The sequence below is a fragment of the Thermobia domestica genome, chromosome 13 (assembly GCF_964235325.1).
Source record: "Thermobia domestica chromosome 13, izTheDome1.hap1.1, whole genome shotgun sequence".
NCBI classification, from domain to species: Eukaryota; Metazoa; Arthropoda; class Insecta; order Zygentoma; family Lepismatidae; genus Thermobia; species Thermobia domestica.
The window spans coordinates 69,275,465-69,289,383 of NC_137466.1; the positions used below are offsets into that span (position 1 = coordinate 69,275,465).

General features: G+C 34.5%; 1 protein-coding gene across 3 annotated transcripts in view; it reads left to right on the forward strand.

Annotated features, from left to right (window-relative positions):
- LOC145668211 (uncharacterized) overlaps positions 1 to 13,919 on the forward strand; it is a 65,750-nt gene that overhangs the window by 41,138 nt on the left and 10,693 nt on the right. For all 3 annotated transcript variants that reach the window (XM_081735858.1, XM_081735859.1, XM_081735860.1), the window contains one exon: positions 10,935 to 11,267. In XM_081735858.1, the coding sequence (XP_081591984.1) occupies positions 10,955 to 11,267 (313 nt within the window). In that variant the 5' untranslated portion in view covers positions 10,935 to 10,954. The remainder of the gene's footprint in view (positions 1 to 10,934; positions 11,268 to 13,919) is intronic.

The following is a 13,919-nucleotide window of genomic DNA, read 5'->3' on the forward strand; positions in this document are numbered from 1 at the left end:
AATCCGCCTCTGCTTTTATTAATACTATTATCAGGTTTCTAAAGTTTAGATGCTTGTCACATTGCAGCGTCCTTAATTTGCAACACTGAATAACAAATTTGTGTTGTAAGGTTTCGTTTAATATTTAGATTTGAGATATGTAATAACATGGCATAGTGGCGTTAAAAATATAACTTTATATTATGTTGGCAACACTATTAATTTGTTGGTACTGCAGAGTTTATTAGACAGAGTTCCCTTGTCGTTATTTGCATCTTACAAAATTCCAGCCATTTTTGTCAATTAGTTTCAAAATTACATGGGCGTATCAAGATAAATGGTCCATCTCAAATTTTTATACTATAAAGTGGAGAAGTTCCATATAATATAAGCCTAATTAATCATTTTTTTTCTTTCTTTAAATGTAAAATCTCAAATGACTGTTGTGTTTTCTTCTTTTAAAGAGACTCAAAATATTTTTCAAGTGAAAAGAAAACATATAAATAGAAGATTCGCAATCTAGTTTTTATTTTAAGCTCAACACCTTGCAAATGTGTTCCGATGATGATGAGGATATTGGTTTTAGTTTAGCGTCCTACTCAGCTATAGAGACGTGAACTCAGCATAACATGAGATACAAACCACTTAAGCTCCAGGCTGGAATCGAACCCGGTCTCCCGAACCGAAAACGCATACGCTAAACATATAGTCACGAGGGACCTCGAATGGGGCTGCGTAACTAAGGGAGATGCTGATGAGCAAAATAATGGATGAAATGGTGCAACGCTATGAAATGAGGAAACGGGAGAACCCCGAGGAAACCCACGAGCACGGTGTTTGTCCACCACAAGGTCCACACGGTGCGAGCTGGGATCGAACCAGGGACCCCAAGCACCGGAGGTGAACGCTCTACCACTGAGCCACCGCGCCCCCATAGGAAATTGTTCAAGGTTATGTACATACAAAGCTCAAGCGACTGAGACATTTTCTCAGGTCAACATGTTCTCTCAAATTATGAATTATTGACTGTATCCTATCGTCAACTTTCATATACATGGCTTTTCCGTTCTTTTGAGTAATGCTCAGCATTTCCATTCTTCTGAAAACATGATTACATATAGAATCTTCCCTCAATAGTCTTCACAAGATTGGAAATGTGCAGGGGTTCTGGATAATATTTTGTTTAAGCATTTGTGTCAGTCTTCTACTGCTTTATTTGTTCGATTCCTGTGACTGCTACAATTCCAACTTTCCGGAGAAAAATTTCGATTTTCCAGCCATTGCTCCTAATCATTGAAGACTTCGACTCTTCGTCTAATCGGACAGCCTCCATGTTGATCAACAAACCATCAGAAATATACTCTACGGGTACTAGTGCCAGTGTTGGACACATCCGGACGTGACTGCGAATCTCTTTAATCTTGAGATTAGGGATGGCCACATTTTTTCGAAAAATACTTTTTCGAAAACTAAAAACGAAAAACGAAATTTTATTCGAAAAACGAAAATTTTTTCGAAAAACGAAAAATTTTTCGAAAAACGAAAAACGAAAAATTTTTCGAAAAACGAAAAACGAAAAATTTTTCGAAAAACGAAAAACGAAAAATTTTTCGGAAAACGAAAAACGAAAAATTTTTCGAAAAACGAAAAACGAAAAATCTTTCGAAAAAGCGAAAAACGAAAAAACGAAAAATGAAATTTCCGAAAATCGAAAAACAGATTTTTCGAAAAAGGCCATCCCTATTTCTTATGTGATTTTTTTATAGTTTATTATTATTATTATGCAGTTGCAATCAAAGAAAAATTCTAAATATTGTTTCGTTCTAATAATGTTTACTATTGATAAAATACATCGAAATGCCATACTTTTTGGGAAGAAAGGGTCATACAAACCCCACGAGAGGCATTTATGGAAATCAGAAGTATCTTTTGTAACTATTTATATATAAATGGGTCAGAGACAAAGTGGACTCAAATAATTTGTATCTTTATTCACTTTTCTTACTGATATACAAATTAAATCGTTGTATTTCTATAACTTGGACTAATAAAAGTCGTAGTGAACTCACTTGGACTAATTTAGCCCTTCTGTGCTCTGCAGTATTTTGAAATTGTTCATATGTAATTCCGTATAATGGTTTTACTTGTGCAACTGATTATCTTTTTCCTTCTGAAATGACTCTTGACAATTACATTAACAAGTATGTAAAGATCAGTACAACGTATTTTGTCAGGAGTCCTTCGTGAATGACTATCGACGACTTATAGCATTTGTGACCAACTAGTCCCGGTTCCGAGCCCAAATGAAGGACTATTTCTCTCGGATGTAAGCCGAGAAGCGGATGGATTCTACTTTAAGCTTATGTGACCCCTTCTAGCATAACTCGGTTGTTGCATAATAACACCAAGGCGAATAAAACTTGTTTCTGTCCATATGTAATATAAATACATAGAGCAAATTATTTAAACCAAAAAACCTGGTTTAAACAAAAAAAAAACTTTTTTTTGTTTTTTCAATAAAAACCATGGATTTGCCAACTCTGCGTGGTGGCCATTCAACTAGCCCTCGTCGATCTCTCTAACGATTGGGTAATTCGTTGTCAAGAAATTCGCGAACTGTTTCGTCATAATGGGGAGAAGCTCCATCTTGCTGAAAGTAGAAGTCGTCATTATCATGTTGCCATAATTGTGGGATAACATTGTCCTGTAGTGTATTAAGATACATGTCGTGGGTAACAGTTCTAATTTTTTTTTTTTTTTTTAATATAGAGTAAATGACCCCTTTACATGAAATGCTCGGTCAAACTGTAACCCTAGGTTGATTCAATTGTTCAAATGTTACATGTGGGTTTTCTGTTGCGTAATAAATAAAGACACAGTTATGCCTATTAACAGCGCCTAAAAGTTTAAAAATAGTTTCGTCTGACCAACGCACTTTTCGAATGATACCATCACCTTGTCTTTCTGCATTCAACATTACCTCACAGAATTGTAATCGGTGATCTGATCAGAACTTTTCAAACTTAAACGTTGCATCCGACGCACCAAAGATCTACGAGAAAAAACGAACATGGGCTTTTTTTTTAAATGCCCATGCCTCGCAACTAACATTTCATTGCCCTGGGTAATAATACTGACCGGTCGACTACACTTTGGCGCATTACAGATGGAGCCAGTTTCATGATTTATTGCGTAATCTGTAAAGTGTTAGTCTAACGATGAAAGTATATCAAATTCGGTAGCCTGTTTCTGTCAAATCCTTTTCAGCATTCTCTGTCTTCAGTGTTGTTTGATTATCCACTTCCGTTGGTCGGTTGTTAAATTACAGTCTATCATATCTGAAATATAATAAATAATAAAAAGCAATAAATATAATAAACATAATTAATATGACATAATTAATATGACATAATTACCAGCCATACCTACTTTTGCATTCACCTGTATATTCCTCTAAACCAGTGTTGGGAAGTAATGTAACGCAAGTAACGCGTTACATTTTTCCCAAATTAACTGTAACGGTAACGCGTTACAAATTTTTACGTAACGTACCTAGTTTGCGTTACTTTTTTCGCGGTACATTTCGGATGAGTAACTACAATATATGTATATTTTTGTTCGGAAACAAATGTTTCTTTCTTGTAAGTGAATTTCTCAGAATGAAACAATCGAGCATGAACTACGTATGTCAGTGACCGACAGTCACAGACACACAGAGAAACATATAAGTTCGTAGTGCCACTTGCTGTTTTTTGAAGATGAGGACAGCCTTAGGGAAATCATGTGTACTGATTGCAAGCACCTGGAAGATTTTGTCGTAGATTTTGACAGCTCCAAATCAATACATTCAGTGAGTGAACTAGGAGTGCAATTATACCGGTAGTCTATTTTACTTTGATTGGTGTTGTTTTTATAAAGATGGAGAACGAAAATATTTTACCATTCGAACATTTGAAAGAATACTTTTTTCTTAAGATTTGAGGATGATGGTGGACAGAATTTAAAAGTAAAGTGTCTCCAATTCGAGTCGAGTTGGAGGATATTTTTCGAGTCGAGTTCTCGGGTCGAGCTCAAAGATGTCTGTTTCTAGTCGAATCGAGTGTCAAAGAAAACTCGCTCGAACTCGCTCGTGTCCATCCCTACGAGTAACGCAGTATGGCATTTTATCAATGTTACATTATATGAAAATGTTCATATATCAAGTAAAAATTTGTCCTTGCATTCACATAAAGCGATTCAGAACGTGCAATAATAATAATAATAATAATAATAATAATAATAATAATAATAATAATAATAATAATAATAATAATAATAATAATAATAATAATAATAACGGTAGTAATAGTACTACGGAAAATTCAAGTCATAATTTTTTTTCACATTTTTAAAGTTTCGGACCTAAAAGTAACGCGTTACTTTCGAAGTAAAGTAACAGTTACTTTTGGGGGGCAAGTAACGCGTTACTAACGCGTTACATTTTAAGAGAAAGTAAAGTAACTTGTAACGCGTTACATTTTTACAAGTAACTTACCCAACACTGCTCTAAACGCAACGCGTTGAGTTAATAGAACATGTACTAAACGTTGGTAGATTGTAGTCCCTTTGCAGCACCGTCTCCATATGAGACGTGCATCTACAATTTAAGGTGAGATCCAAACCTCCCTTTCAGCAACGAGGCTATATGGTACGTGGACCTACAGCTTAGCGTGGGATCCGAAACACATGAGCTCCCGCCAGAAATCGAACTAGGGTCTCGCACGCCAACATAGTCAAATCAAGGTTATTGAGCCAATCTCAAATTAATCGCGAGTATGTAATTATTATCCAAGATTTTCTGTTGCACCATGTAAAATCTAAGTTCAGTACATGTGATTCAAGGGAACAGAGGTCAATTTGTGAAACAGGCTGTGATTGGTTAGCATATTCAGTTTTTGATCTGAATTTAACAAGAAGTGAAGAGAATATTCTGGGTAGTGATCTTTTCGTTCCAATTGTATTCCGTACAGAAATAAAAATCAGAAAATTAAAAAATGCGCTGCAAATTAAGAATATGGGAGCCATTTGATGAAATAATTAAACATCAATGTTTCTTTGTAAATAGGCCTAACGTAATAGTGACCCTACAATCCTATTTTCCTGTGCATGAGTACTATCTGGGTAGAAACTTACGTCACTCTGATGGTGCCATAAAAATCAGTATTCGTGTGACAAACACTCACCACCCAGTGTTAGGTATGTACTTACTACAAGGCAAATGTATTCATATTCCGGCATACATAACTCCCTTATGATTATAGGAGTAGCGTACTCATCTTCGGCTCGGGAGATGACCCTGGTTCGATTCCCAGTGGGAGCTGAGTGATTTCGAAATGAAAATGAAATATTTGAATTTTACGTCCCACGGTTATGCCGACTAGGCTAAAGGAGACGGTGTTGATGAGAAATGAATGAAATGATGGAATGAAGAAAGTGGGAGGAAACGGGAGAACCCCGAGGAAACTCGCGTACGCGATGTTTGCCCACCACAAAGTTACTTGGAGCGAACTGGAATCGAACCAGGGACCCCATGCATCAGAGGTGAACGGTCTACCACTGAACCACCGCGGCCCCCTGATGTGATGTGGATCCCACGTTAAACTGTAGGCACGGTAGTCTCAGTGCTGAACGGGACACTAACCTCCGAAACAGCTGACTAATATTCCGGCATAGCTACAGCTTAAGAATACGAGACATTTTTTTAGCCTAACAGTGAAACTCATATTTCTTCATGGAAACAGTATTATTATGCTTACTGCTCTCTTCCTGTGTTGGCTCGTGCCGATACCCCATTCAGAAAAGTAAAAGTTTAGGGCCACCAGTAGAAACAATTCTTTAGAAATTATTTACATATCTTTCACTAAATGCTGTCTAGCATTTTCTTTCCCACACTGCTGAAGTTTTCGAAAGTGTCTGTACTGCTGATGCAGGCATTGAACACAACCAGCTCGCAAACATTTCCGGTCATTTATCCAAGTCTTCCTTGTACATATTAGCACTTGCTAGATTGTCAAGTCCTCTGTATTCCTGACTAAAATTTATCGGTTGTTCTAATAGTAAAATAACTATGACTCACCAATTTATTAAATTTTACAAGAGTCATGGTTGTTTCTAAATGTAGCATTTGTTGCAAGTAAATGTGGAAGGACTTCGCAGAATTAAAGTGATCTGCATCATGCAGGAACGAGGTTATACACTTAATGCTATAAAGATGAAGATTGTAATCACCTGAGCGTTCTGTCCTAATACACTGTAGAAAAGAAGCATAATATTAACCATTTCGAAGTATTGCACACCTAATTTTTTATTAGCTTGTCTTAAGTCCCTTTTCGATACCTTTATTGTATGGGATATAAACGTTATCTCTCTATAATTGCTACTTTCCTTAATATCCACTTTTCCCTTGTTGTATATTGGAACCAATATATTTTTCCTCCAGTCATCTGGTATTCTTTTTTGTCGCCATATTTTTTCGTCAGGTCCTATAATATATCAATTCCTTCATTACTTAAACTTTTCCCATGCTTCTACTGGAGTCTGATCTGCTCGTACTGTCTTTCTATTTTTCATCCTGTACAAAGGAGTACTCCCTTTTTACTTCTTGCATCAACACTTCATTTGCCATCTTCAGATATCTCTTTTGGGTTCTCTTCATTTGGTAACTTTCCATCTTTCTCTTGTCTTGTTAAGTTGTAGAAATTCTGTCCTATCCTATAAATTAAACCTAGGTTTCTATATGCACTACTCGTTATCGTGTCAATGTGTTGAGCAAAGATTAATTTGCTATCAAATGTAACTCCTAGATCTTTGATAGTATTTGGAGTAGACAATGGAGTGCCACTTAATGTATAGGTAAAGTTAATTGCATTTTCTCTCCTCGTGGAAGATACAGATTTACATTTGGATACATTCAGGACTAATTTATTCTTATCACACCACATTTGAACTCTCTCTAGATCTTGTTGAAGTTTCACCCAGTCATCAATTGAACTTACTTTGGAGTATAATTGAGGGCGTGGGAAAAAAAAAGAACTTGAGAAGTTTTAATACACAGAATAATATCATTAATAACAAGAAGAAACAACAGGGGACCTAGATTAGATCCTTGAGGGACTCCGATAGAGTATTAAACTTTTCAGTAACAAATCCTTTTGTATGAAACATATTGTTTTCGGTTATGCATGTATGATACAAGATACGCCATTGCATATTTCAAAAAATTCAGAGATGCTATTTTTAGTAGCAAGACATCATGATCAACGACGTCAAATGCTTTGCTAAAATCGATATAAACGACATCTACTTGACCGCCTTTATCTAATTCTATTGCTATAAAATTTGTTAAAATTGATAAGTTTGTCGAAGTAAACCTGTTATGTAAGAAGCCGTTTTGATAAGTTGAAAGAACAGATTTTACATGATTTTAAATTTGCGCATATAATATACTTTCTCAAGAGTTTTGGCAAAGGGCGTCAGAATAGCAACTGGCCTGAAATTTTCTATTTCTCTTTTATTTCCAGATTTTGGTAATAAACAAACTAAACTTTCTTTCCATTTATCTGAAAAAGTGTTTGTTCTAATAGAAATATTAAATAAAATGCAAAGTGGGTGTTTAAATATATCACTGCAACCTTTCACAACATAAGGGGGAATGTTATCAGGACCATAAGATGTTTTTGGTTTCAGTGCTCGTGCAGCATTTTCTGTTTCTTCGAATTTTATTTCATCTAATTGAAAGTTGTCTAATATGTTACATTCGGTCCGATTAGCAAGCAAAGAGTCAATGTTGTATGTGGCGGGTACATTGTAAACTGAATGAAAATAATGTGCAAATGCCTGTGCTATTTCAGTGATATGTTGGATATCATGACTATTGTATGTAAGGGAGTTTGATGGCAAATGCTATGTTTAAAGTTTAATAAAGCTCCAGATCTGGTTTGGGTCTTTATCGATAGAGCATTCTGAGTTTAAAATAAAAGCTTTGTAGCCTAGTTTATGTCAGATTTTATTTCTTTACGCAGTCTCTCAAACTGATGGCGATGATCAAGTATATTTGTTGATCCCTTTTTCCACTTGCTATGGTAGTATCTCTTGGATTTTATATTCTTAACTATATTATAAGTAAACCACTTGCTATGGTAGTATCTCTTGGATTTTATTTTCTTAACTATATTATAAGTAAACCAACATGGATAACTATTTTTGGCTGGAACACATACAGAAAATGTGTTGTTAATCATTTGATAAAAGTTTGTTAATGCAATATTTACATCATCCGATTGCGAAAGGCAATCCCAGTTTACTTTAGAGAGTTCTATGTACATCTTTTGGAAATCTGTTTCCTAAAATTAAGACCGAGTTCTGTAACTTCTTTCTTATGTTTCTACAGGTGTTTAAATGGGAAAGAGATAAGTAAAGTTGGGTGATGCTTGTCTTCATTAGTAACAAGAGAATACTCTTTTATTACGGAAATGTCATTAAGATTCGAGAGTACTAAGTCTAAGGTTCGGCCATTACTATTTTGAATGTCATTATGGGACATTAAGTCGTACAGGGACATGAAGTTATTTAAGTCTTTACATTTATTTTTTGAAAGTGGAAGGTCAAAATTATAACACGTTATTTGACTTGTATTAAAGTCCCCTATGCAAAGAACGGTGCTTCCTATTGGAACATTGCTCTCAATAAATTTATAAAACAATTCATATGTCATTACAGTTGAATCCGGAGGAATGTATACTGCACAAATAAACTTTAGTAAGTGACTGGAGAGCCTGACAATTACACATTCGAAATTTAGATCACAAGAGTTTTTACAGAAGACATTGTAATATTGATGTACTGCTATTATTACACCCCCTCCCTTACAATTATTTGATAGTTCAAGGTTCCTGTCTTCTGTCTTGTATCAAAGAATTAAACATCAGTATGACGGTCTTTTTAAAAACTTTCGGTGATTGTGATTACATCATAATTATTTGATAAGACATTTGTATAGAATTCTAGGGCTTTGGACCGTGTGATTATGCAATGACAAATTCACTATTTTTCCTGTAATATGTGTACCTCACATCAAAACTTAGAGAGACTTTCAAAGTGAAACATCACTTGAGGTCCCAAAGCCGCGTTCGCTGGCACTGACGATGTGACTTCCGTTTAGTAAAACTACGAATTTACAATTGCCCAGGAGAGACACCATCTCCAACAAATTTTTGACGGATAACTATTCACTCTACCTTTTTGACGGATAATTATTCACTCTACCAAACATCTGCAACTACGTGTAATGCATGACGGACAACACATTGAACACATCTTGTAATGCGCACGTACATATACGGTGCTTGTCCTGCAAAGTTTCTGTTCAATGACTTTTGGAGGATAACAATGCGAGTTCTGTTAAATGTTAGTGTTTTTAACTGTTAAATTATAATATTTGTGTGTAAAATCTGATTACATAAATCGGATTCATGTGACTCCCTTTTCGTTTCAAAAGTTTTACCTCGATCCAATGTGAGGAATTTCAAGATGGCAGTCATTGATAAGAGTTACTTTATAATATTGGGCCCTTATACTGGTGTATTTGTATTTATTTGTACCCTTTTGATTATACAGAGTATGGACGATGGTAAACTCTGAATGCCCGACACCTTACCCATTGGGAAAATAAGGTGCTGGCTCATATTAAGTGAGAAAACAATATATGTTACATTCATTCAACTATACATTTAAGGACAGAGAACATTTACTGCTAATAAAATGGAATTATAACAGATATAAAGGTGAATATGACTTCGAAATACAGTTTACAATTTTGTATATAGTTCAAGAAAAAAGTATCCCCTAAATACAGTTTACTTTCTATGGCACTGTTGACCTCGCAAATCCCATAAGGGTTGTAGTTTTGGAAATACTAGCTCTTGGCTATCAAGCGCTAATACAAAAACTAAAAAAGTGGTGCAATAAAGAATGATATTAGTGTGTCAAGCACTAATAATCATTCTTTATTGCATCACTTTTGTAGTTTTTGTGATACTAACTGTGTAATTTAAAATTATTCGTAAATTTGATCGTGAAGAAACATTACCTGCTGAACTGTAGCTGCCTAACAATTAAACAATGAAAAACAGTTATTGTTAACATTTTAAAATTCTGTAAAGAATTAATTTTCTCCTAGTACGCCAGTAATTCCGTCACGCACACCATCATTTGAAAATGGCTGCTTTCTTCACACTATAATAGACAATATATATATCACTTGTCTGTGTCTACGAAGTTCACAATTCATGCGATAAGTTTTCTAAATTTTTGAATGTTTAATATGGGATGACGCAACTTGAGATCAAACTTGCATTCTTTTAGTTTTTTCAGTGGAGTTGTAGAGCTGTAGTTTAGTGCAGCGGTTCTCAACCATTGTGTCACAACACATTGGTGTGTCACGCAGTCCCCCTAGCATGTGTCGCGAAATTTTAGAATTTAAAAAAATCATGAAGAATTTAATAATAATTAGTTAAAATCAACTTTGAGACGGACTGTACCAGTCAACGTCTCTAGTGGCAGCAATAATGCTCAGTACTAAATAGAGTTAATTACATTATAAAAACTTACAGGCATACACTATAGGTATTATAATTTATATTATTATTATTATTATTATTATTATTATTATTATTATTATTATTATTACTAATAAAAATATAAAACAAATGTCCTGGATGTTCAGTAAAGTTGGTCGTCAGTCAAAATAGGTTGAGAACCACTGGTTTAGTGCCTAGGCTTTATGAAATTCCAATCTGTAACACCATTAGCCTTCAATGTAGCAATACTGCGCATATCTTCCAAATTCCAAAGTGTAGCCAAATTATACAAATATTTTTTCCCTAAAATTTTACAATGTTATTTACTTATTCTTTCAGAACCCTCTACACACCTTGAAATGTCTTTCTCCTCTTCTTCCTCACGAAGTAGTGATTATAAAACAGCCACAAGAGCTTTGATGTCTTCCTCACGAACCCTTGATTATGCTTCTGCTGTGGGAAATAACTTATCACAATTAAGCAGAGATGGATGGGTAATTGCGAAGGATTTTGATAGAATAGTAAGACCAGCAACTGTGTATTTATATAAGAGACCAATAAACATGGGAGGCAGTACCTCTGACGCCAATGAGAGTGGGGCATCTATTGGACCATTGTCTCATTGGGCTCTCGTATTCGAGTTTAAAGATGGCGTCTATAGAACTGCAGAAGGTAAGAGATTCTAAATATTATTGAATTTTAAATGAAAATGAAATCTGACCAAAGGAAACATTTATATCAACAGTATGTATTACAATTTCGGCAATATAAGGCCTTTATCAGACATATTATCTAATGAATGCAAAGATATATTGTCGAAACTGTAGTAACACAGTTCATGTTTACTTTGTTAGATTTTATTTTTATTTAAGTTCTAAGTACGAAGCTAGAATGAACAGTATTCAAGTATTAAATTTTCATTTTATTTGCTGACATTAGTTTAAATTGAATCAAAGTAATAATAATAAATAAAAATTAAAAAAATAAAAATTAAAAGAATAAAAAATAAATAAATATAAAATAATAATTAACGTATTCGACATATTCAGTGGCGCCTGCCACATTTCCCCTGGAAGTTACAAGACTTTTCAGGAAGAAGTAAATATGCATAAAACTTTTTTTTTTTTTAATGAAAATGAAATGAACTCTTAAATTTAGGGTCCTATAGTTATGCTGTTTAAACTAAAGGAAACTAATGATTTATGAAACTGATTGATTACGATAGAGTTGGTACGAAGATAATGTAGAAAAAAAATGGAAGATCACCAACAAAATCCACGTATATCACAAACTCACATTTCTTGGGATTGAATCAGGGATTTGTTTCACAAGAGGTGAGCGTACTGCCACTAGTACAACGTGTCCCCAGCAACGTATTTAACGGCTCATATTTTTGTTTTCGAAATCGTATTCCTAGAAGCTGAAGTAAAATGCATTTGTCAAGAGAGTTATATAGGCAAAACAAAAGGAAATCTAAAAGTCCGAGTAAAGGAGCATATTAAGAGATTCAAAAGCGGAAAATTGGGTGTCAGGTTTAACGAAAGATTTAAAAAGAAACGCAACACCGAGTTTAAGATTCAAATTTATTTGAAGCTAGAAATAAAGTAGAGAATCTCGTTTTTGAAAATTTGTTTACTCATTAAAAAAAAATAAAAATAAAAGAAATTAAATTTAGAGAAGGGATGGTTGAGTGACGAATGGGAGGCGGTAATTACAGAATTTTCTTAGCATTGGCATGACAATAAAAATAATAACATGAGTTGACAAAAAGAAACAAGATAAGCGCACAAACCGACTCCACCATATTTTAGTTTGCGTCATCTTCATCTGGAGACCGCTGTCGTACTTGACAACGTGTCCGTACAACACAGCTCTTCTCTTGGTAAGTACATTCCAATTTTATGCCTTGATGTTTCTGTTCTTTTCCTTCCTGTTTTCAACCTCCGTGACCAAGACTCCAGGGGAGAGTCGAAAGCTTGAAAGCTTAAAGTAATGAAATGAAATGAAATCTTTGAGTTTTACGTCCCACGGTTATGCCGGGTAGGCTAAAGGAGACGGTGATGATGAGTGATGAATGAAATGGTGGAATGAAGAAAGTGGGAAGAAACGGGAGAGCCCCGAGAAAACCCACGCACACGGTGTTTGTCCACCACAAAGTTCACTTGGCGGGGGCTGGGATCGAACCCGGGACCCCAAGCACCAGAGGTGAACGCTCTAGCACTGAGCCACCGCGGCCCCAGCTTAAAGTAAATTACAGAAATCTGCAAATAGAATGATAAAAGAAAAAAAACTTTCCGATAGTTCGAATACGTTAGTAACTATCCTTTCTCGGGAATCTTAGAGCCTTATACATATTCTGCAAGAAATTCACATGTTTTTAGCTTCAATACCAGCAGACATTTTAAATTTCTGTACCAAGTAGCGTATTTTCGCAAAGTAATGGAGTTTTGAAAAACTAACTTTTATGTGGAGGGTTGATAAAACTATTCATATTCTCTAAGATTATACTTTATGTGCAGTGCATTTACACAACTATTACACCTGTTCCAAATTACCTATTTTTATTTTACAGGTGTTTGTAATATTTTCTTGGCTTTTTTTTTTTTTTCTGTGTCATTCTGTCTCCTACACATAAGCGTTATGAAGTCCAGTTGAAGTGCATAGTTGTCAATTCATATTTTCATCGTATATTGATTAGTAGTTTTTCCTAAGTAATAATAATAATAATAATATAACTTGAATAAAGAAATTTCGGAGTAATAAAAATGAAATTTGTATATTATAAACTGTTACTACTGTGAGCTTTTCTGTTATGTGTATTTGCAACAAATCAAGAGAAAAATCGGAGTAAGAAAGGTCATTAGGAATACTATTTATATTTTGCTTTATAGAAGTGGGTATATTTAGACAAGGCTAAAGGAAAAATATGTAAATGATAGCTTGATATTTCAGCTTCATACCGTAAACATTATAAGGAGATTCCTAAAACGAGAGGAATACCACAGCAATTTTTCGCCGGGAAATTCATTTTGTCCCTTATGTACCAAGGGACAATGGTTAATCTCTCTAGGGACAATTATCAAATCTAATCATAATCAATTCTTTTTCAACGACTAATTTGTTTCTTATAAAACAAACGTTAAAAATACTATACAAGAACTATAATCTCTTTCTTCTTTCTCGTAATTCTAATAAGAAGGGCGCGTTTAAAAACAAATGTATTGAAGTTTTACCAGAAAGAACTGCAATGAATATAAAACTAGGCATTCTGATTTCAAAAATAGATATATTCGTAAGATCATTATAATAAATACTGCTGATTAT